The sequence below is a fragment of the Ceratotherium simum genome, chromosome 25 (genome assembly GCF_057802395.1).
Source record: "Ceratotherium simum simum isolate JZ-2026a chromosome 25, ASM5780239v1, whole genome shotgun sequence".
Classification (NCBI taxonomy): domain Eukaryota; kingdom Metazoa; phylum Chordata; class Mammalia; order Perissodactyla; family Rhinocerotidae; genus Ceratotherium; species Ceratotherium simum.
In genome coordinates this window covers 3,830,263-3,855,217 of record NC_141924.1, presented here as the reverse complement: position 1 = coordinate 3,855,217, position 24,955 = coordinate 3,830,263, and the positions used below count along the sequence as shown (strand labels likewise).

Sequence of the window (24,955 nt, the reverse complement as noted above, 5' to 3'; positions counted from 1 at the left end):
TTCAAACTGCTATCATATGGTTATCTCGTTTCATAGACATTCTTATTCCCGTTTCTGGGGTGAGGAAGCTACAGCTCAGAGCAATTACCTGGTTGACACTTCATCAGCTCGTGTTGGAGCTGGAACTTGAACCCTGGTCTTGTGATTCTTAAACTGGGAACTTTCTACCGAGGTCAAGGCGGCCTACATGAAGTTTCAGGAAGGAAACCGTGACAGATTGGTTGTGCTTGATTGCTAGGCAGGCTGATACTTTTTTTGCCACACACACTGAAAAAGCACATGGATTCTGTGGGTCGGGAATTCAGACAGGGCGGCTTGTCTCTGCTCCACGATGCCTGGGGTGTCACTGGGGTCGAAACCAGAAGACGGGGTCACTCACGTGTCTAGTGGTTCAAGCAGGCTGTCAGCGGGGACCTCAGCTTACATGTGGGCTCTCACTTGGCTTGCTTGGGCTTCCACAGCATGGTGGCTGGGTTCTGAGGGAGAACCCAAGAGAACCAGGTGGAAGCTGTATCGCCTTTTAAAAAAATGACACCTTGGTTGAGATTCACGTATAACTAATTCAGTCGCTTTAATTCACAGACAACACCATTCACTCATTCGAAGTGTAAAATTCAGTGGTGGTGTAGTGTACCCATCACCACAGTCAATTTTAGAATGTGTTTATCCCCTCAGAAAGAAACCCTGTACCCTTTAGCTGTCACGCCCCTCAGCTTCCTGTCCCTCACCCCACGCAGCCACTAATCTTTCTGTCTCTATAGGTCTGCCCATTATAGACATTTCATATACATGGAATCATATAACATGTATTTTTTTGTGACTGGCTTCTTACACTTAGCATAATGTTTTCAGGGTTTTTCCATATTGTAGCATGTATCAGTACTTCATTTTATAGCTGAATAGTATTCCATTTTTATGGCTATACTACACTTTGTTTATTCATCCATCCAGTGAAGGACATTGCGTTGTTTCTGCTTTTTTGGCTATTGTCAATAATGCTGCTGTGAACATTCCTCTACAGTTTTTTGTGTGGACATTTGTTTTCATTTCTCTTGCGTATACCCTGGCAATGGAATACTGGGTCATATGGTAACTCTACATTGAACTGTTTGGGGAGCTGTCAGACTGTTTTCTGAAGCAGCTGCACCATTTTTCATTCCCTCCAGTAGTGTGTAACGGTTGTAATTTCTCTGTATTCTCGTCCACACTTGTTATTCTTTTTTTTTTTTAGTCATCTAGTGTGTGTGAAGTGGTATCTCGTTATGGTTTTGATTTCCTTAATGACTAATGATGTTGAGCATCTTTTCATGTGTTTCTTGGCCATTTGTATATCTCCTTTGGAGAAATGTCTGTTCACATCATTTGTCCATTTTTAAATTCGTTTGTCTTTTTAATTTTGAGTTTTAAGAGTTCTTTATAGAGCCAGCCCTGATGGCCTAGTGGTTCAAGTTTGGTGCGCTCTGCTTCTGAGGCCTGGGTTTGGTTCCTGGGTGTGCAACCAAACCACTCATCTGTCAGCAGCCATGCTATGGTGGCAGCTCACATAGAAGAACTAGAAGGTCTTATAACTAGAATATACAACTATATTATGGGGCTTCGGGGAGGAGGAAAAAAATACGAAGATTGGCAACAGATGTTAGCTCAGGGCGAATCTTTCCCAGGACAAAAAAAAAAAAGAGTTCTTTATTCTGGATACAATCTTTTATCAGATGTATGATTTGCAAAAAATTTCTCTTTTTGAGTTTTCTTCCTACTTTCTTGATGGTGTCCTTTGAAGCACAAAAGGTTTTAATTTTGACGATGTCCAATTTATCGTTTTGTTGTTGTTATTGCTTTTAGTGGTGTTCTAAGGAACTATTGCCTAATCTAAGTTCACAAAGATTTATTCCTGTGTTTTCTGCTGAGTTTTATGGTGTTAGCTCTTACATGTAGGTCTTTGATTTTGAGTTAGCTTTTGTATGTGGTGAGAGGCTAGGGTGCAAGTTCATTCCTGTGCGTGTGGATATCTAGTCGTCCCAGCTTCATTTGTTGAAAGACAGTTCTTTCCCCATTGAAGGGTCTTGGCATCCTTGTAGAAAATCGATTGTCTGTAAATGGGAAGGTTTATCTCTGGACTGTCAATTCTATTCCACTGATCTCTATGTTTGTCCTTATGCGTGGATAAACGTACTGACTTGAATCCTGAATCTTTTAGTAAGTTTTGATATCTGAAAGTGTGAGACCTCCAACTTTGTTCTTTTTCAATATTGTTTTGGTTATTATGGGTCTCTTGAGTTTCCATATGAATTTCAGGATCATTTTGTCAGTTTCAGCACCGAAGCTAACTGGGATTTTGATAGGGATTGCATTGAATCTGTATTGAATTTGAGGAATATTGCAGGCTTAACAAGTCTTTGATACATGAACGTGGGTGCCTTTCCATTGATTTAGGTCTTCTATAATTTCATTCAACAATATTTTTTAGTTTTTGGAGTACGAATTTTTCACATCTTTTGTTAAATCTGTTCCTAAATATATCATTCTTTTTGATGCTATTGTAAGTGGAATTGTTTTCTTAATTTAATTTTTTGCATTATTCATCACAAATATATAGAAATAAATTAATTTTTGTATATTCATCTTGTATTTTGAAACTTTGCTGAATTTTTTAGTTCTAATACTTTTTTAGTGAGTTCCTTAGGATTTTCTATACAAGATCATGTCATCTTGTTAGATAGTTTTACTTCTTCCTTTCTAATCTGGATAACTTTTATTTCTTGTTCTTGCCTCATTGCCCTGGCTAGAATTTCGTATACAATGTTGAATAAAAGTGGTGAGAGTGGACATTTTGTCTTGTTCCTCATCTCAAGGGGAAAACATTCAGTCTTTTCACCAGTAAATGTGATGTTAGCCATGGGTTTTTTTGTAGATGTCCTTTATCAGGATGAGGATATTTCCTTCTATTCCTAGTTTGTTGAGCATTTTTATCGTGAAGGGGTGTTAAATTTTGTCAGATGCTTTTTCTGCGACTTTTGAGATGATCATGCAGTTTTTGTCCTTTTTTCTATTGATATGGTGTATTATAGTAATTGATTATTAAGCCAGCCTTGTATTCCTTGGATAACTCCTACTTGGTCATGATGTGTAACTTTCTTTACATTGTTGGATCTGGTTTGCTATTTTGTTGAGGAGTTGTGTGTGTATTTATGAGGTATTGGGCTGTAATTGTTTTCTTGTCATGTCCTTGTTAGATTGGTCTTTCTATCAGGGTACTACTGGCCTCGTAGACTGCGTCGGGAAGTGTTCCCTCCTCTTCTAGATTTTGGAATAAATTTTGAAGAATTGGTATTCACTCTTCTTTATGTATTTGGTAGACTTGAGCAGTGAAGCCATCTGGGTGATAGCTTTTCTTTGTGGGTGGTGTTTTGATTGCCAGTTCACTCTGCTTACATGTTATATGTCTATTCATATTTTCTGTTTCTCCTTTAGTAAATTTCAGTTGTATTTTTTTTTGTCTTTCTGGGAATTTCTCCATTTCATCTAAGTTATCTAACTGGTTGTTGAACAATTGTTCATAATTTCTTATATTCCTTTTTATTTCTGTAAGGTTGATAGTAATGTCTTCATTCTTATTTTAGTAATTTGAGTCGTCCCTCTTTTTCTCTTATTCAAGTCTAGCTAAAGATTTGTCAACTTTCTTCGTATTTTCAAAGGACTATCTTTTGGTTTTGTTGATTTTTCTCTACCCTTTTCCTGAGGCCTTATATTATAAGAAATAACCAGACTAATGGTTTTCCAGTGACTTCCCCGGACTCCTGTTGTGGTTCCTTGGTGTTGCATCTTCTCTCTTTCTTAGTGGCCGGGGGCAAGGCGAGTGGGTGGGCTCCTGCTTCTCCCCTCTCCACCACAACAGCTTTGCTCTGCCCATGTTTTGTTTCCATGTAGAAATCCTTTTGAAAAGTTGGTTTACTGCCGCAGCAGCCCCCTTCGCACACAGAATGAAGCTGCATGGGACAGCAGAGCTGGAGCTGCGTGTGTTACCCTGATGCAGAAAAACAGCCTTGAGAGAAAGTGAAGTGCAAAAACTATATATATATGTAAAATGATAATATTAACATACACTTTACAAATGTGCAGAATAATATATGTTGCCTAGAAATCCATGAGTCTTCAGTAAAAGTATAAACACTTGCATGAGAATTGTAAATGTCCAATTCAGGTTGGTAGTTACCTCTGAGGAGGCAGGTAGGAAATAGAATTGAGGAGGGTTTCAACTCTGTTGTATGACAAAACATGGTTAGGCTTTGATGGAGGTAAACCGCTGCGAGGTGTTTGTGTGGGAACTCCTTATGTTCTGTATGCTGTTAAGCTGGCCTCATAACCTGCTGGCTGGTTGTGACCTTGGACAGGCCACATAAGCTTTCTATCCCTCAGTTTCTCCGTCTTTATAGTGGGGATAATCATATCTGCCTGTTGGGTTGTGAAGAGGGAAGGAATTAACATGTGAAGAGTTTAGGATAATGCTGAAACTCTGTTTGCTACTACTGTTATGTCTTCTTGTTTGCAGTGTCTCATTCTGAGAAAGGAACAGGGATCTGGAGCACATCTGAAGGCTGTTGAGAGGGGTGGAAGCTGAGCAGTGGGCACACAGTGGGGGGGTCACCGTGTTGTCCCTTCACCTTCCGGTGTGTTTCACACCTTTGGTAAACGTACCCAACCCAGGGCCCCACTGCGCCCAGGGTGGCCTCCCTGTGGGTTGTGCCCTGTTGGTGGCCTCACTGTCCGGACGGTGCCTACCACAGGGTGGGTCTTGACTGCTCGGAGGGAGGGATCAGAGCTGTGCTCTCAGGTTCCTTTTCAGTTTGGAGGGCACGTTTCGTTAACCCTCTGTAGGAAGAAATCAGCACGACTGGTTTGTTCATATGTTTAGTGTAGAATTGTCTTCTGAAATCATTTCATTTTCCTCATTGACTTTTCTTGGGAAGGAGAAGTCATAACAAAGCCTTCAAGGGACAGACCTCTTCAGAGTCCCTTCTCTTCTCTGGTCGCCCGTCCTCCTCTGTGCAGGGGGGCTGGACTGGAGGTTTCCAGGACTCTGTGCTCTGGTATCCAGGATCTTGAGGGGAGGCCCCACATGGCAGTGTTCCTACTCACTGGTGACAGGCCTCTTGCTGCCTTCAGGTCTTGTGTGTGTTGTTCTCTTTGCCGGGAACTTTCTGTCTATCCCACTCTCCGTTGTCGTTTCTTAGGTCTCAGTTTAAGTAATTTTTCCTCGAGGAACTGTCCTTATTCCGTAGGACTGGGTTTGTGTACTCTGGTGGGATGTTATTGTAGGAATTTTCATAGAACATTATAAATGCCAGCTCATTTTCTACTTTTATAAGTAAACTGTAAGGTCCTTAAGAATTTGGACGATAGTGTGCTTGTCTTCGCCTGTACAGTACCCATCGTCATGCCCATCACAAAGTGGTACCCATCAAATGTTTGTGAAACTTTGCTGAAAAATTTTAGGATATAAACAGTTACGTTTTATATAATTAAAATATTGTGGGGCAGACACGGGAATGAAGACTGAATAGAAAACAAAAAACAACCCAACATATAATAATTGAATGTGTATTAAAGATGATATTCTCAAACCAGTGGGGAAAAGGATAGGCTATGTAATAAAAGGCACTGGAACAATTGATTATTTTTTTTAAAAAGTTTGCTACTCAATAGTATATAGCAAAATAAAATAAATTCTAGGTGATTGAAAGCTTAAGGGTAAAAAATGAAACCACAAAGTATGAAACAAGGACATAGTTGAATATTTATGCGGTTTCAGTGGATATTGTGGCCTGAATCTTTGTGTCCTCCCCTAATTCACGTTGAAGTCCTAACCAGAGTGCTGGTGTTAAGAGGTAGGGCCTTTGGGCGGTGCTTAGCTCACGAGAGTGGAGCCCTCATGGATGGGATTACTGCCCTTATAGAAGAGACCCCAGAGAGCTCTCTCACCCATTCTGCCTTGTGAGGACACAGCGAGAAGATGCCTGTCTGCAAACCAGGAACTGAGTCCGCACCACACACCAAATCTACCAGTGCTTTGCCCTTAGACTTCCCAGCTTCCAGAACTGTGAGAAATAAATTTCTGTTGTTTATAAGCCGCCTAGTCCATCGTATTTCTGTTAACAGCAGCCTACATGGACTAAGACAGTAGGGGTGGGCCTTTCCAAGTACCGTCATGCGTCGCTTAATGACAGGAATATGTTCCGAGAAAGGCGTCGTTAGGTGATTTTGTGGTTGTGTGACTATCATAGAGTGTACTTACACAAACATAGATGGTACAGCCTCCTACACACCTGGGCTATATGGGACTAATCTCATGGGACCACAGTCGTATATGTGGTCTGTCGTTGACCGAAACGTTGTCATGCGGCGCATGGCTGTGTAGTCCTCAAAGCAGAAACCTCTGTAAAGGATAAAAGTGTGCTTGACTTAACAACATAAACCTGTAAGCCTCCCATATACCAGGAAAACAGATTTGCCACCTGTACTGGTTTTCTATTGCTGCCGTAACAAATTGCCACAAACCTATTGGCTTTAGGGCTTTCCCGAGGTTCTAGGGAGAAATCATTTCCTTATACTCTCTAGCTTCTAGAGGCCACCTACATTCCTTGGCTCCTGGCCCCCTTTCTTCATCTTCCAAGCCAGCAGTGTCGCATGGCTCTGTCCATTCTTGCATGGTCACGGCTCTCTCTGACCACAGCTGGAAAGTTTTCCGCTTTTGAGGGCTTGTGATTAGATTGGGCCCACCTGGATAATTCAGGCTTGTCTCCTTAGGTTTCTGTCCTTAATCACATCTGCAGAATCCCCTTTGTCATGTGAGGTGACATATTCACACGTTCTGGGATTAGGAGGTGACATCTTTGGGAGTTCATTATTCTGCCGACCACACTGCCTGAATGACTAAGGAGTCCTCTGTTTACAAAGAGGTTTTTACAAATCAGGAAAAAAATGGCGAACACTCATTTTGAAAAATGGACAAAGGGTCTGAACAGGCAGTTCACGAAAAGAAGTAGCACAAATGAATGAAAGTGTTTAAAAATTGTGCAGCCTCACTAATAATCGAGGAGACCCACAACCAACCTGGAGAGCCCTTTTCTCCCATCTGATTAGCAGGGACGTGGGTCTGTCCACACTGCTGCTGGGATTGTGAGTGTACCGCCTTTGCCAGTCCGTACCAATGGCTTTTAGAAGTGCCTGCTCCGGGGGGCCAGCCCAGTGGCATAGTGGTTAAGTTCTTGTGCTCCGCTGCGGCAGCCCTGGGTTCGCAGGTTCAGATCCCAGGTGCGGACATATGCACCACTTATCAAGCCATGCTGTGGCAGGTGTCCTGCATATAAAGTAGAGGAAGATGGGCGCATATGTTAGCTCAGGGCCAATCTTCCTCAGCAAAAATAGGAGGATTGGCAACACATGTTAGCTCAGGGCTAATCTTCCTCTCACACACACACGTAAAATTGCGCACTCCGTATCCCTGGCACTTCATTTCTGAGAGTGTCTCCTCAAGAAGTTCTCCTATTTGTGTGTGAGTATTTGTCCCCAGAGATGTTTATTGCTATTTTTATACACAAACAATTTTAAACAAGTTAAATGTCTCACAGTCAACATTGGTTTAACAAATTATGGTGTAGCCATATGGTGGGACATGTGAAATTAGAGGTGATACTGCCCAGGGAGATGGCACAGGAAGTGATGAGTTAACTGGTACTCATCATATTTAAAAACTTTCTAAATTTTGAAATAAGTATAGATGTACAAGGAGTTGCTGAGAAATGTGTAGTGAAATTGCCTGTGCCCATCTCATTATTATGGTTTTAAATTTACACATGCTGCCTGTTTGTTGTATGTATCAAACAATATATATAAAGTAAATAAATGCATTTAAGTAAATTGAAGAAGGATAGTGATGTGGGGAAATAGTCACGATACATCACTAAGTAAAAAAGGTAGTTTTCTGTTTAAAAAAGTGAAAACGTTCATCTGTATACTCAGCAGTTCTGTATCTATATTTATCTTTACGTAAACACTCCCCACAAGGAGCTGCGTCACAGTGTTCCAGTGGCTGTCTCTTCTGGGTGGACGGCATCACTTAGGATGTCTGACTGCTAATGGCTTCAACACACAGGGATTTGTTTATTTCATGTAAATGGAAGTCTGAGGGAGGTGGTCCAAGGCTGGACAGGCGGCTCGACAAAGCCATCAGAGACCTGTGCTCTTTCCCAGCTTCCTGCCCTGTCATCTGTCGTGAGTGGCTTTATTTCTCATGGCGGCAGAATGGCTGAGGGACCTCTAGACCTCACATCTGTGTTCCAGGCAGGAAGAAGGGGGAAAGCTAAGGGCCAAAGCCATGCTAGCTAAGCTTGTCTCCTTCTGTTGGGCAAGGAAGAGCCTGCATTTATTTCTGACTGGCCTGCCCTGGGTCACACACAGCCACCCGTGGCTGGAAGCCAGCAGAGGGGGAAGCGGTGTGGATGGGACTGTTCAGCTGCGCAGCGTGGGTGTCTGCCATGCAGGTTATTTTGTTTCCAGCCAATTTCCAAATTTACTCTGATGAACACAGACTTTTATAATGAAACCATTAAGTCTTTTTAAAAAATTATGTTCATCTTCTTTGTAATTCTGCATTCCATCTTTAGACAAAATGGTACCAGATGAGAATTTCCAGACAGGCATTTCATTGTCAGTTTTTAGTCCTGCCTGTGACATGTGGCCAAGAGCAGAGGCTTCGGGGAACTTCACTGGTGCTGAGTAGCGCCCAGCTCCCAGCAGCCTTGTCACTACTCCATGCCTGAGGCTCTGTGGTGACGCCCTTTGGGCTGTGGCTCCCTGCACAGAGGCCCATTCGCAGGGAGGACTGAATGCCCTGCTTGTTTGTGGGATGTGGGCTTGTATGGCTCCATTCATCCCTTCCAGACAGGGTCCTCGGGACTCTGGAGTGGCCGGAGACGCCCTGTGGCCACTGATGGAGAATTGCCTCCCTCAGTCTTGTGGGTTATGAGGAGCTGGGCTCTTTCCTGAGTCAGTGGGCTCTTGGGAAAGCTGAAGAGAAGCTAATTTGTTTTCCCTTTCTTTTTAAATAGCATCCAGCATGTGTATGGCGCCCAGCACCCCCCATTTGATCCACTGTTACATGGCACGTAAGTGAAGCCTCACTCTCACAAGACTGTCTCACGCACGGTTTGGGGGGGCTGTGGTGACCCTCCAGCTCCCTGAATTCCTGAGGGGGAGGAAAGTGGGCTTCCATTCAGCAAACACTATTAAGCCATTGCTGTGTGGGACACTGCTGGCCTTGCATGGTTCATCATCTGCGGAGAAGGCAGACGTGGCAGCCACAGCCAGAAGCAGGGGAAGCCGGTGAGAGCACGTAGCTGAACCCCCTTAGCTGGAGGGCAAGGCCTGGCTGCGGGCCTGTTAATGGTGGCTGACATTTCCCTTGCTCTCCACTGCACTCTCCGCCCAGCTGCCTGAGGCTTGCTCTGCTCGTGTCCGTGTCCAGGCTCCTCCTGCAGAAGCAAGCCAGAGGGAGGTGTGGCCCTGCAGGACCGTACCTGTCGGATAGGTTACCGGCCACACAGTGGGGCCAGTGTTATATGTTGTCATGCTGTGGGGGATCTTGTTTAAATTATACTGTATCCAAATCCATATACCAAAGGCCTGTGTTCTGTGAACAGCCTCTCCCCTCCCACCCCCCCGACTGCTGCCGTAGGAGGTTTGTGAAGATGTGGGGCGTGAGAATGTGTTTGTAGGCGCTGGCCAAAATGAGGTCTGGGGATTCAGTCTGAGTACCATTGCTGGGTGGTGCCGTGTGTCCTCATAAATTGGTTCTGTCAGAGGGCAGCTCCCAGCATGACTCTCCCTGGAAATTCTCCCCTCCTCTCCTGTCACTCTATCCTCATGAGCTCTGCCCAGTCTTATTTTGGGTGTCTCTGAATGGTGTTTGCTTCTTCACTTCGCATTCAGCTTCACTGAAGTTGAAAGCTTGTGTGTGTCCCTTTTCATCTGGGGGCTCCTTTCTGACTGATTTTGGGTGGATGCTCTCAAGCGTCCAGGGGGACAGGTGAAGACTGCCTTTGCTTTGCAGCTTGCTCAAGACCACGCCCAAGGTGCCGACCACACCCGTGAAGGCCAAGAGAATTAGCACCTTCCAAGAGTTTGAGAGCAACACCAGCGATGCCTGGGATGCTGGCGAAGACGACGACGAGCTCCTGGCCATGGCGGCTGAGAGCCTGAACACCGAGGTGGTCATGGAGACGGCCAACCGGGTCCTGCGCAACCACAGCCAGCGGCAGGAGCGACACAAGCTGCAGGAGGCCCCAGGGCCTGAACAGAAGCCGAAGCCTGTGGCAGAGCCTCCTTCCATCCCAAGTGGCGACCTCCGGCTGGTGAAGTCTGTCAGCGAGAGCCACACGTCCTGTCCGGCAGGTGGGCTGGGGAGGACTGAGAGATGGTGTGCGTTTCTGCAGAAGGAAAGGGGCTGGAGTCATTTCCCTGTGGAAGAGTAAGAGGGGTCGCGTTCTCATTTGTGACAGGAATCCCTGCCCCCTTGAAAGCTCTTAGGGTTATCATCCAAGTGGCCTGCACTTTTCTCTTTGTCCTCCTAGTTGAGTGCTTCTTCTCCAAATGGAGTGGCAGGGCATGTGGTTGTGAGAGGGCCACAGGTGAGGACTAGGGCTCGGGGGACCCCCCCTTCTCCTAAGTACACCCTGGTTGCTTCAAGGGTGATGTTTACAGCTGAGGGGCCAGGCCAGCTGCTCGTTCGGGGCAGCTTACGGGGATGCCCTCCAGGGACACATACCCCTGGCTCAGGGTCTGCAGGGGCTGGGTGTCCGATTTTTGGAATTGCCGTGTTCAGATTCTAAACTCCTCAGGGTGGGGTCATGTCACGTCTCGTATCCACGTGCCTGGCCCTCAGTGCCGTTCTTGAGACTGCTTCCACTTTGCCCTCTTTGTGTTGGAGGGTCTGTGATGTAAAATAGCACAGTTATTTCATGAGCATCTGTGGTGGGCCAGGCACTGTTCTCAGGGCTTGGCCTGCCCCGGTGGACAAACCAGATGGAAGTCCTTGCCCTGTAGAGTGTCCATTCTGGTGAGGGGGATGGATGCTAACCTACACATGATGGGTATGGTGGCAGGGAGTGTGCTAGAAGGTGGCTAGTGCCACGGGTCAAAATAGAGGTGGGTGGTGGGCATGAGAGCAGGGGGGGGCATGGGGTGTAATCTTAAATGGATCGGTCAGGGCTGCCTCCCTGAGAACGTGACGCATGAGTTAACAGCATGAACGAGGTGAGGGGGTGAGGTGTGGGGACTCTGGGGCAAAGGGGCCAGCAGGTGCAGCCTTAGACTCTCTAATACCTGTCCTAAGGTCTCCTGGGGGTTAGGGTGCTTGCCCCTCATTTACAGATGAGAACAGGAGACTGTCATCACAGCCTAAGCTTCCCCTGCTGGGAGTCACAGAATTAGGTTTCGTACCTAGGTCTCGTTTTCAAAAACACTTCCAAGGAATTGATTAACTTCTAAAATGTTACAACTCTTTTTAGGTGAGAATGCTATGAATTATTTGATCACTTTTCATATTGGAATGTAAACTATTTTTCTATAAAGTAGGGTGAACTTTAAAATATTAGAGCTTAGGGCCGGCCCCATGGCTTAGCGGTTAAGTGCACGTGCTCCGCTGCTGGCGGCCCGGGTTCAGATCCCGGGCGCGCACCGACACACCGCTTCTCCGGCCATGCTGAGGCCACGTCCCACATACAGCAACTAGAAGGATGTGCAGCTATGACATGCAACTATCTACTGGGGCTTTGGGGGAAAATAAATAAATAAAATTATTAAAAAAAAAAATATTAGAGCTTAAAAATGGAAGGAAATCCAATTAGGGCTTTTGCAGGTAGATTGAAAATTCCTGCGACTGATGAAGTGCTCACTGACCGCCCCCATCGTGTCCGGTCCTGGGCAGTGCGCCCTCAGCCTGGGTGACTCTTAGCATGGGCAGGTGCCCTGAATTCCTTCTGCTCACGGGCTGTGCTGATGCTGACACTCTGCGAGCCAGGAAGGCAGCTTCTCGTGCCTCTGGGGGCCTGGGTAGAGCCTCTATAACGCCCGCCATCTGAGCAGTTGCTGGTGGTGGTCCTCAGCACCCCCAGAGATGGGGGGCTCGTCTTGGCTGAGAGTGGTCAGGATCGTGTCTTAGTCAACTGGGGCTGCTGAAACAAAAATACCACAGACCTGGTAGCATATAAACAACAGGAAATTCTGTCTCACATTGTGGATCCTGGAAGTCCGAAGTTAGGGCACCAGCATGGTGAGGGCCCTCTTCTGGGTTGCAGACGGCTGCCTTCTCATCATATCTTCACATGGCAGAGAGCAGAGAGGGGAAGCAAGCTGTCTCGTGCCTCTTATGAGGCACTAATCCAGTTCATAAGGGCTCCACCCTCATGACTTCTAATCCTAATCACCTCCTGAAGGGCCCTCTTCCTAATACTGTCACATAAAGGGGGTAGAGCTGCAACATTCAGTCCATGATGTGCACAGTATGTGGTTTGGGGATCCTGACCAGAGGCAAGCTTGGCTGCATCCAGTTAGGGTGTGGACCCCTGGGATGTCACCTTGGGATGGTCTCCTCCTCTAAGAGCCAAGTGAAGGATGCTCCAAGCAGCTTGAGCTAGGAGAGGGGACCAGTGACCGAGTTTGCCTCCTGCCTCGACCTGCCTGGGAGTCGGCCAGCTTTCCTTTGCTTTCTGGGCAAGCCTTTTGTGAGCACTTGCATGTGATAATAATAGCTAGCGTTTATGGGTCGTTTACTGTGTGGCAAGTACTGTAGCAAGCCCTTGTAATTACTAAACTCATTAAACTTTGTAGCAACTCTGGGAGGTAGTTGACAGGTGAGGCACAGAGAAGTCGCATGGCTTGACCAGAGCTGCACTGAGCTGTGGGGCTGGTTTGAACCCAGGACGTCATACTCCAGCGCCCCTCCTGTTAGCCACTGGCTTCCAGTGTAGAACAGGGCTTCTCAACAGGGCAGTTTTGCCCCCAGGGAACATGTGACAAATGTCTTGGGACATTTTTGATTGTCACATCTGGGGCAGGGTGTGTGTGCTACTGGCACGTAGTGGATGGAGGCCTGGGATGCCGCTCAGCATCCTCTGGTGCCTGGGATGGCGCCCGCCTCCAGAGAGAACTCTCCAGCCCTAATGTGCACGGAGTGGTGGACAGGATCCAGAAACATCTAGGGGCGGAAGTCGCAATGTTGTCTTATTGAGGAGGGCTGGGGGTATGTCAGGGAAGGCTTCAGAGAGGAGGTGATGTCTGTAGGGTTCCAGGAGCGTGTGGGCTCCTGGCCCAGGAGGTAAGGCCGTCAGGCTGAGGGAGGTGCTGGGCCAGCTGCTCTGGCCGGCTTTCCCGTGAGGGTGGGCCGTGTCTGTCTGCAGGCTTCCTCTGCGTGGTTTGCAGGTTCCTTAAAGGCCAGGACCTCGTCCCAGTTACCTCTGTTTCTCCTTGGTGTCCTGTGTAGTTACATAAATGCTGTTGATGTGAACTGAGTGTCCTCAGGGCCTGGTCACCACGAGGCTGTCCTCCCACACCGTCTTCTGCGGCACCCACACATGTCCCTGCACAGGGACGTATTGCCCAGGGCCAGGCAGGGCCTCTGCTCAGGTGAGGGGCCTGTGAGTTCCATTTTACTTTATTGCTAACATGAGCAGGGTTTTGTAATTCTATATGTTCTGGAACGTTCCACTTCATGGGGCACGTCCAGTTAGAACACTGCTTCTCCTGCTATGTGGACGTGCCACTGCCAGAATTTATGTCGGCTGCCTGTCCTTTCCCGGTGTGCCGCTGTGGGGAGCGGGTGTCACCTTGCACAGTGCCAGCAGGGGCTGCCCACTGCTGTCCACTTTGGCCTTCAGCTCTGGATGGATGGCGGCCTGGTAGTTCAGTGCTGGTGCGGCGTGGGGCTCGTAGGCTGCCGTCCCTGTGCCTGGGCTGCACCCTCTGGCCGTCCTGACGTAATAAACATCTGAGAAGTCTCTCGCCTGAAGTCAGAGGCACTTTGCTTGATTTCGGGTGCCATTGGGTTAAAGCAGGGCGCGTCTTTGGCTGGGAAGGGCTCAGTGGGCGTCACTGATGGGGACTGTCCCCATAGCTGACCGTGACCGAACTGCAGGCGGGGTCTTGTGTGGAGGCTGACTGATGGCGGCTGCACCACGCTCTTAGGGACCCTGGAGGTGGAGCCGTGTTGCGTTTGCCGTTCACGGTAACAGGGAGACCTGGTTGTCGATCTCACTGTTTCCTCAGGGACATCACTGTCACTTTACCTTCCAAACTGTACCTGCCCATCCTGGAGTGGGGCCAGGAGTGTGCTCTGCTCGGGAGTGAGTGGGGCCTTTAGTGTCTTAATACAGTGACACTGATGATCTCTAAGATTGCAGATAAAATCAAGCACGGTTAATTCTGTGATGCGATGTGGAACTGTTCTTCCTGCTGAACGTTCTTCCTGTAGAATCGTGAAATGCAGTGGAGGTAATAGCCTTTAATGGAGGGAAAGGCGCTCTGAGCATCACCACCACTATCCTCCCCTCGCCATTCAGTCCTTTTCCCAGAGCCTTCCCTGAGTGGAGGCCAGTCCGGAGGCCTCCTGCAGGCCAGGGGCTGCCCCAGGGGAGAGCGGGAGCAGGGATGGGGAGAAAGGGAGACAGGGGAGGCGCTCTCACCTCTGCACGCACTTTTGAGGCTTTTCTGGAAGCTTAGCTGGGCCAGACTCTGCCAAGAGGCGTGGGCCACCCTGTGCCTCGCAGCCTGAAGGTTCCTGTGTGAAGCCTTTCCGTCCATATTTTTAGGATAATGAGCGCGCTCTGTGGAAAGGAGTGAGGGGAGGGGCCGGGGTGGAGAGGAATGCTCGTCCTCCCTTGCAGCCCAGCAGCAGCTGCCACGAGTGGACAGCAGCACATCTGCTCCCCTGGGTTTGTTCCCTGCCCCACTTCCTAGAGTTTATTTTTCACTCTACTTTAAATTTCAGTTTTGGGAGATGCGGTTACTCAGTGGGGTATAGACCTTGGGGGTTTACAGCCTTTCAGTGCCTTTTGCTTGTGGGTTTCTTTTGTCCCCAGTGGCTCTTTATTGAGTGACCTGAGGGCCTTCAGCTCTTTCCTTTGGCTATCCTCAGTCCCGGGCTGCTGAGTGTAATGCACTGTCTCACTACGCCCCCATGGGTCCCCTTGGGCACGGGCCTTTCAGCCTGTCGAGGGGTCAGAGGCACCCTGGGCCGAGGCTAGGGAAGCTTGTGCTCCAGTGCCCCCTCCGCCCCACTGCAGTAGGATCTGGCCTCCTCTCCTTTCTCTGGGTGACAGTCCCTGCCCGACCTCCCTCCCAGGGCTCGGGGAGATGCAGGAGATTCAGACAGTCCTCAGTGTCCTCATGTCCCCTTCACATGTGCCTCAGTGGCTTCCTTCCGCGCTCAGGCCCGGGAGGCCCACACGGGCACCCTCCTCCCCCCTACACCAACAGCTCCTTGGGTCGTGTCACCTGGGCGGCCTGATCTCCAGGAGCCCTGTCTGCTGGCATGTCCTGAGGTGGTCTGGAGTTTTCTGGTTGTCATTGTCTTGCTTTTGTTCAGACTGTGTCTATTTTACTGATGAATAATTCTCTACCAGTTAGGCAGGTGAACTTCATAGGTGTTAGTGTCGCTCAAGAAACCAGGGTGTGTGCCACTCAGTGGTGGGAAGAAGGGATGGTTCTGATGCAGCAGCCTTCAGAAATGGAAAGTGGCTTAGCAAGTGGGAGGCCTTCTTAGTGGAGAACATAGCAGTCAGGGGAACCCAGGAGGCCGGCCTTATCCTCTGTTCTCTTTCCCTCCGCAGAAAGTGCCAGCGACCCTGTCCCTCTGCAGAGATCCCAGTCTCTCCCACACTCGGCGACAGTTGCGCTGGGTGGGACGTCTGAATCCAGTACCCTCGGCAGCTCTGCGTTAAGGGAAAGAGAGGCCTCTCGGCTGGACAAGTTCAAGCAGCTCCTTGCTGGCCCCAACACAGACCTCGGTAAGTCCCCTGCTGGTCGAGGATATGCATAGTTGTGTGTTGTTTCTAGAAGAGGTCCAGTTCTTGAAAGACTGTTATCATGTAACGCACATGCTTTGTGTGTAATTTACCTTGTAAGAGGTTGATGTGTTTGTATTGTCACGCCAGGAAGTCACTAACATGAGCGTCATGTGTCCTCAAAGTTTACTTTAGACATGTTTGCTAATGTGCTTCCAGTGCAGTTTGCTCAAGTATTTTCTCTTTTGTTTTCTTAATGCCCCAGTTGCACTCTTTCAGCTTCTTTGAGCTGCCTGGGCGAGGTGCCCTTCCTTGTTGTTCGTGGTGTTCATGGGGCGCGGCGCTGCTCACTGATGTCCCTAATCACTGCTGACTTTGTGCCTTCCCACTGGCGGCTCCGAGTCAGCCTAGAGCGTGACAGGCTGTGAGCACTGCCGGGGAGCCAAGGCAAGGCTTGGGAGGATGGGCCTGCAGGGGACAGAACAGTCGCCCGTGTGATTCTTTTGGGTCATGGTACCCGTGTGGACACTCTGCAGCCAGGCTGCTGAGGCACGTGCTGGCTTTCAAGTCCATCTGCTGGAATTCTGTTTGAATCTGCGTTCTCTGATTTCGGTATCTCACTTTGTTGACTGCCACCCTCACTGGGCATTTTGCTAGATGCTGGAGCTTTCAGCAGGATCAGATGTGGCTGTGGCCATGAGACCACTCATAATTAGGGGGCAGGTGCCAGAGTGGGGCTCTGAGGGCTGGGAGCGCTGAGGCGGGCAGTGCCCCACTCAGCCAGCAGGTGGTGTGTGAGGCCTGTGGACGGGCTGCACCCAGCAGCTCCGCGGCCCAGCCGAGGCCACACTGGGGAAGAGCTGCTGCCACCTGCCTGAGGCCCAGGGTGGCTCTGGAAGGTCTTGGAGCTCCTAAGATGCTGCTCCTATGCTGGATAGTTCTCACGGTGGGGTTTTCTTCTTAGTTTCGTGTATTTTTGCACACGCACACGTTACACAGTTACACAGCACAAAAGGGTATACAGTGAAAATGAGCCCCTCTCCCTTTCCCCATCTCCCCTTTCCTTCCTTTGCATGGTTCCAGGTGTCTTCCAGAGGTGGTCCAAGCATATATCAGGTTCAGCTGTTTATTTGATGTAATTTCAAATTTACAGAAAAGTTGCAAGAATAGTACAAGTGACTCCCATGTACTCTCTACCCAGACTCACCAGTTATTTCCATTTTGCCCCATTTTTATTCTCTCTGTGCGTGCTTTTGTGTATACATACTTTCCCTGGACGGTTTGAGTCAGTTGGAGGTGTCGTATCCCTTTACTCCTGAAACTTCACTGTGTACTTCCTAAGAACAAAGGCATTCTCTGAGTGTAATCACAGCATCGTTGTCGAAGTCAGGAAATTTAACATTTAGGTGGTACTCTTAATCCATACGCCATAGTCACATTTTGCTGATTGTCTCAATAATGTCCTATGTTTCTCTTTTCCTAGTCCAGAATGCACTGCAGGATCACGCATTGTGTTTGGTTGTCATGTTTTTCATTTCCGTTAACCTGGAGCATACCCTGGTCTTGTGCTATGTTCCTGAATCTAGACATTTCTTTCTTTCTTTTTTTTTTTTTTTTGGTGAGGAAGATTAGCCCTGAGCTAGCATCCATTGCTAATCCTCCTCTTTTTGCTGAGGAAGATTGGCCCTGGGCTAACATCCATGGCCATCCTCCTCTACTTTATATGTGGGATGCCTGCCACAGCATGGCTTGATAAGTGGTGCGTAGGTCCACACCTGGGATCCGAACTTGTGAACCCCAGGCTGCTGAAGCAGAGCGCACGAACTTAACCACTACACCACCAGGCCGGCCCCTGGATCTAGACATTTTTGAAGAGTGTGGGCCTGTTGGTGTGGGCTGTGTCATGTTCTTCCTGAGGAGATTTGGGCCAGTCATCTTTGGCAGGAACATCACTTAAGAGATTTGTATTCTCGGTCGTCGTAACAGGAGGCCATGGTGCTGGCTTGTCCTAATGTTGATGAAGTCAGCTCTGATCACTTGGTTAAGATGGTGTCTGCCAGTTCTTCCAATGAAAAGTTACTATTTTCCCTTTGGTAATTCAGAAGCAATTTGTAGAGAGATATTTGGGGTCTATGCACTTATAGAATATATTTTCTTTCTCCACACGAATAGTAACGCTCTTCTGCGCTTCACTCTTTAAATTTAATAATGTGTTTTCCTGTAATAGTGCTAGAGAACAGCCATGGTCTGTACAGTGCTCTGTAGCATGCCAGTCTATGGGGGCCCCGTCGTTTATGTACCACTCTCCTCCTGATGGGCACTTAGGTTCTTCCTAACTTTCTGTTATTACAGAGACTTGAGAACTGTTCTTCAGACATCTGATCCTCGCCCTACACTGGTGATGTTCATAGAGCATCCCTCCGTGTGGGCGGGGGAGAGGGAGAGCTTGAGAACCCGGTGGGTGGAAGTCTCATCTACCAAGCTAGTAAGTAAAGGTAGATGGTGCGTGAAGGAGTACAGTCTTGGGCTTGAGTACGTGCCTTAGCCACTTGCTTTTCTAGCCCGCCAGCACGCCCGTGCCTTTGAGGTAGTGTAGGGAGGCCGAGTCCCATAGTGGCAGTGAGGGGAGGTTCTGGGGACGGGCTGCCTGCGTGGAGTGCCGGCTCCATTGCTTCCTTGCCACATGACCTTGAGCAAGCCTGGTAACCACTGTGTCTCAGTCTCCTTGTTCGTCCGTAGGCATAATGATAGGAGGGCTAATTTTGCAGACACTACATATAAAGTGCTTAGGAGAGTGCCCGGCACATAGGAAACACTCAAAAAAGTTAGTTATTTTTCTTCTTCTTCTTGTTTTCATGTGCATTGGCCTATTTATTCCTCTAACTTGACTTTTATAACATTGACATATATGGTCACTTTTGTGATCGTTGACAAGTCAGGGAAGTTTACAGGTATTGTCTTGGTTTTGTTCAGCAGTTTCTAATGCTAGGTGGCATGGAGATAGCTGATGAACGCAAGATTGCCCGGTGGGAAGCACAGGTCTGGGTCCAGATCTGAGCCCCCAGTTAGAATCTTCTTGTGGACTCTGCTATTGGAGTAACTTTTGGAAATTAAAACCATGCTTAAAAATAAAGCTCTCAAGACTTTGGGAGCTTGGGAAATGTGGGAAAATGTGAGTGTGTATGATAGATTAGCAGGTTAACATGTAAAAATTAAATTCTTTTGTTAGGTTGGTGGGATTATGGGTTTTTTCTTTCTTCCGACTTCTATTTAAATATCAAATCTAACACCAAAAAGCTAAAACCGAAGTTTTCAAAATTAAACAATTACTGGATTTGTATTGAGTGGCAAGAGAAAACACAGCCAGTAAATTGCCTGTTTTTATAAGGCATTGAAGATAGCTTCGGAGGAGAGTGGAATATGTTATCTTCACATTACACAAAAGACATAAGTGGCAAATATTTGCCCGTGTTGGAGAAGCAAATCACTGGTGTGAGGAGTGTCCCCAGAGCCCACTCCACCTGCTGCGTGTCGTCTCGTCCGAGGAGCCTGTTTCTCTTTGTTTAGCTTGCGCTGGTCTGAGCCTGGGGATGAAAGTAGCAAATAGAACTTAACAGCTCATTCTGCTCTTAGCATTGACTCAATATTTACTTGGACAAAGGCTGCCTGCTTTGAAGCCCAAGAAAATGACACTTGGAGGCATTCGTTTTTATCCTGAGCCCACGTCTGTGAATGGAAGTGAGATTTGGCAGTATGCAAAAGAGGCATTTCCTGAGGCCTGTGGAGTGGGGCCTTGAGGTCACACAGCGTGTGACGTGCAGCCCTGGCACTCCAGGCATTCATACGTGAGTACAGAAGGAGCCAGGCCAGGTACTTCATCAGAGTCCGGTTCCCCCGAGTGAGCACCTGATCTGGGCTTTAAGATGGAGAGTGTGGGGAGGAGAGGTTTTTTTTTTTTTTTGGTGGTGGGGGTGATATGGAGCTGTTCAGCCTAGAAGCAAGAATTTGAGTTAGGTGCCCCCTCAGGGTCAGGGCCGGAAGAGAGCCCTGCAGGAACGTGATGGCAGGAGGAGGAGGCAGTGCAGCCTCGAGCCAGTCGTTGGTGGGACGCTGGCCGTCCTTGCTCTGCATGACTGACTCCGATCAGGCGACTCGGCTCCTGTCTCATCAGGCCTACCCTGCAGAGTCCCTGTGACCCAGGAGGTAGTTTACGTAAGGGGCCCACGTAGTTCATTCGGGTCTGCATGGAGCGCCTGCTGCTGGTGCAGGCTCTGGGTAGACACGGGAACCAGACCTCCAGGGTCCTGCCCTCAAGTTGCTGATGTTCCCAGTGTGGGGAGACAGACACACATACATGCACACAGTCACCGTTCCAGAAACTCTCAGAAGGTGGTAAGTGCATGTAGGGGATAAAGGCTGGTGCTGCTTTAGAGGGAGTGGCCAGCAAGGACCCTTTGGAATAGGGTACCTTTAAGGTGAGCCTGGCACGAAGGCAGGCCTTTGAAGATTTGAAGGTGGAGAGGAGCATTGCAGGGAGAGGGGCTGGCGGTGGGCTGGGGCTGCCTGTGCTTGAGGAACGGAAAGCAGCTGCTGAGGCTAGGGCTTGGTGCGGGAGGCCAGCAGGGCAGGAAGGGACAGGTCTCGAGGGCCGACGGGCCTGGAGAAGGAGTTCAGCTTTCACTCTGAGCAGCGGGAAGCCTCTGGGAGGTTTTGAACCGGGAGAGTGAAGCTTGGCAGGAAGGTCAGAACGTGGTTGCTGTTCTGTGGCAGGAAGAGCCGCTGAGGACCTCTGGGCAGGGCGTGGCCAGTGGCCTTGGGCTGAGGCACATTCCTTGGGCAGCCCCTTGGGAATGGGAAGGGGAGGGCCTGGAGGGACAGGGAAGAAGTTAGAGTAGTAGACTGGGGGAGGGAGCCGAGGGTCTGAGCTGGGGTGCTCCGTTCCCTAGGTGCTGCAGGGCAGGCCGGGTGCGCCCCGCGCCTGATTGGAGATGAAGCTGGGTAGGCTGGGGAGGAGAAAGCCAGGACTGTCACAGCTGGCGCCCAGGGGTTCAAGGACATGAGACAGCTGATGGACACAGAAACCAGATCACGCCCAAGAAGTGTGTCATTTCACCGCGGGGACAAAATCCGGTGCTCGTGAAACAGAGCCAAGGAAAGCAGTCTATCCAAAGAATTGCGCAATTGCTGCCATTTTGGGTCCTTACTCTGGGTGAGGGTACGGTGCTTTATCTGATTGTTTATATATACACAGTACCCTCCAAACCCAGGCACACCAGCTGTCTGCTCCAGATAGTAGCTGGATCCTGGTTTACAGCTGACGAGGTCCAGTCTCAGGTTCACTATGTGACGTGTCCCACGGTGAGAGCAGAGTGGGATGGGAACCCCTGCAGGCCCCCTCGGGCTGCACTCACAGCCTCCAGTCACTCATTCCTGGTTGCTGTATGTCTTTTCTGTGCTCCTCGGGGCCCTGAGGAAGGAGGGGCGTTTCTCTCCCGAGGGCCTTGTTCGAGTACCTGGACAGGGGGCTCGTCTTGGGCATCGTGGGTGGGTGGCCAGGAGGGCGTGTCTGCGCCCCCAGGTGCAGGCAGTGGGCCAGCGGCGCCCCGCGTCCCTCTCTAGTGGCCAGGCGCCAGCCCTGCAGCTTCAGCTGCGTCGTAACGGTGGGGGATGTTATGGACGTGCGGGCGGGAGTGTGTGTGTGTGTGTGTGTGTGTGTGTGCGTGCGCTCAACTGTGCACTGAGAGATGGGGGCGTCTGAGAGGGACTTAGACTGAGAGAGGGTCAAGCTGAACGCTTGCTCTTTCTCTGGAATCTCGTCAGGGGAGGACTTCCACAGGGACAGCAACCCACTGGCCACTTGGAGCTTCCAGAGAGCAAAGACCCCAGAGGAGAGGAAGCAGATGACCGCTTAGTCTCTGTGGTTTACACGGCTCCTGTCCGCACCCTTCTGGCGCTCACTGCCCAGCCACACTGAGCTACTGCGGACCCCCCCAGGATGTGAGCTCCACCCCCGACCCTTGGCTGAATGCACTTCCCGCCTTCCCTGTCGCTGTGTGTTTTGACCACTGGCTTAGTTGGCTGTTATATCCCGTTTCTAATCAGAGGTGTGGACTGAGTTTGGTTCTTTACCCTGCTGGTGCCCGTTCAGCTGGAGACAAGCTGTCTTAGATCAGCCTGAGGACTGTGCTGAAGCCAGCAGCGCTTCTGGAAAGTAATTAGAGTGTGAGAGATGGGGCAGCAGAGATTGCCCCACTTGGGCTGTCAGAAAGCCTGGGCAGGGTGCCGTTGAAGGCCCTGTTTTATCTCAGCTCTGCGGTTTGAGGAAAAAGTGCTTTTAGTGAAACAAACAAAGAAGTTTAAAAAGAGGGCCCCTGAATTTCTGAGGCTGCCGAGCCCTGTGATTCCTGCTTGCAGTTCGGAGGCAGAGCAGCGCTGTGACGGCGGCACAGGTGGGGCTGTTCCCCGGTGCGTTGAGGCCTGGCACGTAGTAGGCTCACATGCACTTGTGGAATGAACGAGTACTCTCAGTGTGAGATGGGGCAGGATTCTGTCAGGACTTTTCTCATGGTTCTGCGTCTGGTTTTGCTGGACGTGGATTGGCTTAGCCTCACCTTGCACGGGAGGCACAGTTATTCCAGTTCTGACTCTGTCTGCACAGGGTGGGAGGTGGTGTGACGGAGTGGGAACACGGGCTGTAGGCCGGGGACCCCCACCCTCTCTGTGAGGTGACGGGCTGGCTAGACCCGGGCTCCAGGCTTCTTTGCGCTCTTCAATCCTTTTCCTGTCTGCCCCCTTGACCTGTTTCTCCTGGAGTCTCCCCCATTTTTGGTTCTCCCTGGTAGCATCTCCTCTGATAGTCAGCAGGAACACTGGCAGAGCAGCTTTCCTTAAGAACATACATGAGGGGGAGCTCACTTTTTACAAAGTTCATCTATTTTTAAAGACAGTTTCTAGGTTGAAGGTGTCACCTGAGTTAACTCACAGGGCCTTGATTCCTTCTCTTGGTACCCCCCGTCCTCTCCCTCATCTTTGTATACAGCAGCAACCCCTTCCCCTTTCTCAGGCCCAGACTCTGCCACCGTCGTCTTCTCTCCCCTCCCCACACGTCTGTCACCAGATCTTTGGCTTCATATGCTTAGCATCTCCCCCTGCCTGGTCCGAGCCACTGCCTCTCACCTGGTGGTGACAGTACCTCCCCACTGGCCTCCCCCCACGATCCTCTGTGCCTCGAGTGTGCTGCACACAGCAGTTAGTGATCCTTAGGAAATGAGAGCCAGGTCAGGTTCTTCTCCAGGCCATCCAGTGGCTGCCATTTCGCTTAGAGGGTCAGGCACAGGCCTGATGATGGCCTGCGAAGCCCGGCACCACCTGCCCCCATTCCTCACAGGGCTTATCTCCTCATCTCCTCTCCTCTTCCCCTCGCTGTCTTCTGTGATTTCTGGAACATACCGGCATGTCCATGCCTGAGGCCTCTGCACTGCTGTCCCTCTGCCCTGGATTTCTGCATGACTCACTTCCTCCAGGTCTCTGCTCAAATGTTGCCTCCTCGTTGGGATCTCCTGATGAAGCCATGTGAGACAGCAGCATCTCATGCCCGCCCCCAGAATGCCCTGATCCCTTTATCCCTCCTCAGCCAGCTGTGTTTGTCCCCAGAGCACCCGTCCCCTCGGCCAGCTTGTGCATTGGCTTGTTCCCGTCTGCCCCCATCCCTGTCTTTCTGAGCACTGCTGACTCCTCAGGGCCTGGCCCGGTGAGCGAGCTTCATGTAGTAGGCAGTTGTCGTTTGGTGCTGTTCACCAGTTGCTTAGTTGGACAGTTCTCCCTGTCCTTGGGACACGTGTAGTCCTCACTCTCTGGTTTTATTTTGTTTCCTTAAGAACACTTACTGGGTGAGTGATTATTACTTGTTTCCAAACGGCAGCTCCGCTCAAGGACATCCTTCCTTTAGCCAGGGACAGAGTTCTCGCCCTGTTGGCATCTTCCATTCTGGGATGTCCCCAGCATCACAGACACTCAGCCGTCCCTCCACAGCCTTTGCCCAGTGCCTGAGCTGGTCTTGCCCGTGTCTTCCCACTGAGGAGAGGAACTCTGCACGTGGTTTTTCTCTGCGTCATTTTCTTACTGTAGGGTTTCAGTGATTATCGTTAACGAGATGTTATTGGAAGTTAGAGAAATGGAACAGATAATAAAACGAGTAAGCCCAAATTGCTGCTGTTTACACGTGCTGTATTTGTTACATATGTTTCCTTCTTACCTCTTCTTATCTCTTCCTTGGTTCTTGCCAGCCCCTCAGAGCTCCCCCGCAGAAGCTGCTCTCTGTGGTCATTTGCGGTGCAGTTTGCCGTGCAGTCTGCCGGGCCTCAGGACGGGGAGGGCGGGAGCCTCAGAGAGACACACTGACTCCTGACTTCAGTGCGCCGCCATTGCCAGCATCCTTTATTTTGTTGGTGACATTGTCACTACCGGATGTGGTATTCGAACCACATGTAGTATCACTCACCTTAAAGTACACCAAATTGGATATGTTTTGGTGAAAGTTAAGTATTTCCCTTAATATCTATAGTAGGGTAAAAAAATAGGAAACCTTTCAAAGTTCTTTCAGATAACTTGTTTCCATTGAATGATGATTTTCTGTGTGTACTCTCAAAAGCAAATATAAAAAAAATGTTTATGTCTATTGTACGGTTTTAAAGGAGCAGTCTTAAAAATCTACCTATTAAATGTTTGTCTTTTTTCTATAATAATTTCTTTTGTAGATTAGGATCTTAAGTAACTAATTGAGCAATTGTGAGACTGTGGTATCTATTTTCTCGCTTTGAGAGGTAAGAGAAGAGAAGTGGGGAGAGTTTGTAAGAATCAGCGGGAATGAATTGCTCCTTGCTCTCTGTGGCACTTTGTGCTTA

General features: G+C 49.3%; 1 protein-coding gene across 2 annotated transcripts in view; it reads left to right on the top strand.

Moving 5' to 3' along the window:
* The window catches only part of TBC1D22A (TBC1 domain family member 22A), a 348,432-nt gene that overhangs the window by 15,873 nt on the left and 307,604 nt on the right, over positions 1 to 24,955 (top strand). For both annotated transcript variants that reach the window (XM_087448729.1, XM_004437993.3), the window contains exons 2-4: positions 9,105 to 9,161; positions 10,106 to 10,446; positions 15,879 to 16,055. In XM_087448729.1, coding sequence (XP_087304855.1) covers positions 9,105 to 9,161; positions 10,106 to 10,446; positions 15,879 to 16,055 — 575 coding nt within the window. The remainder of the gene's footprint in view (positions 1 to 9,104; positions 9,162 to 10,105; positions 10,447 to 15,878; positions 16,056 to 24,955) is intronic.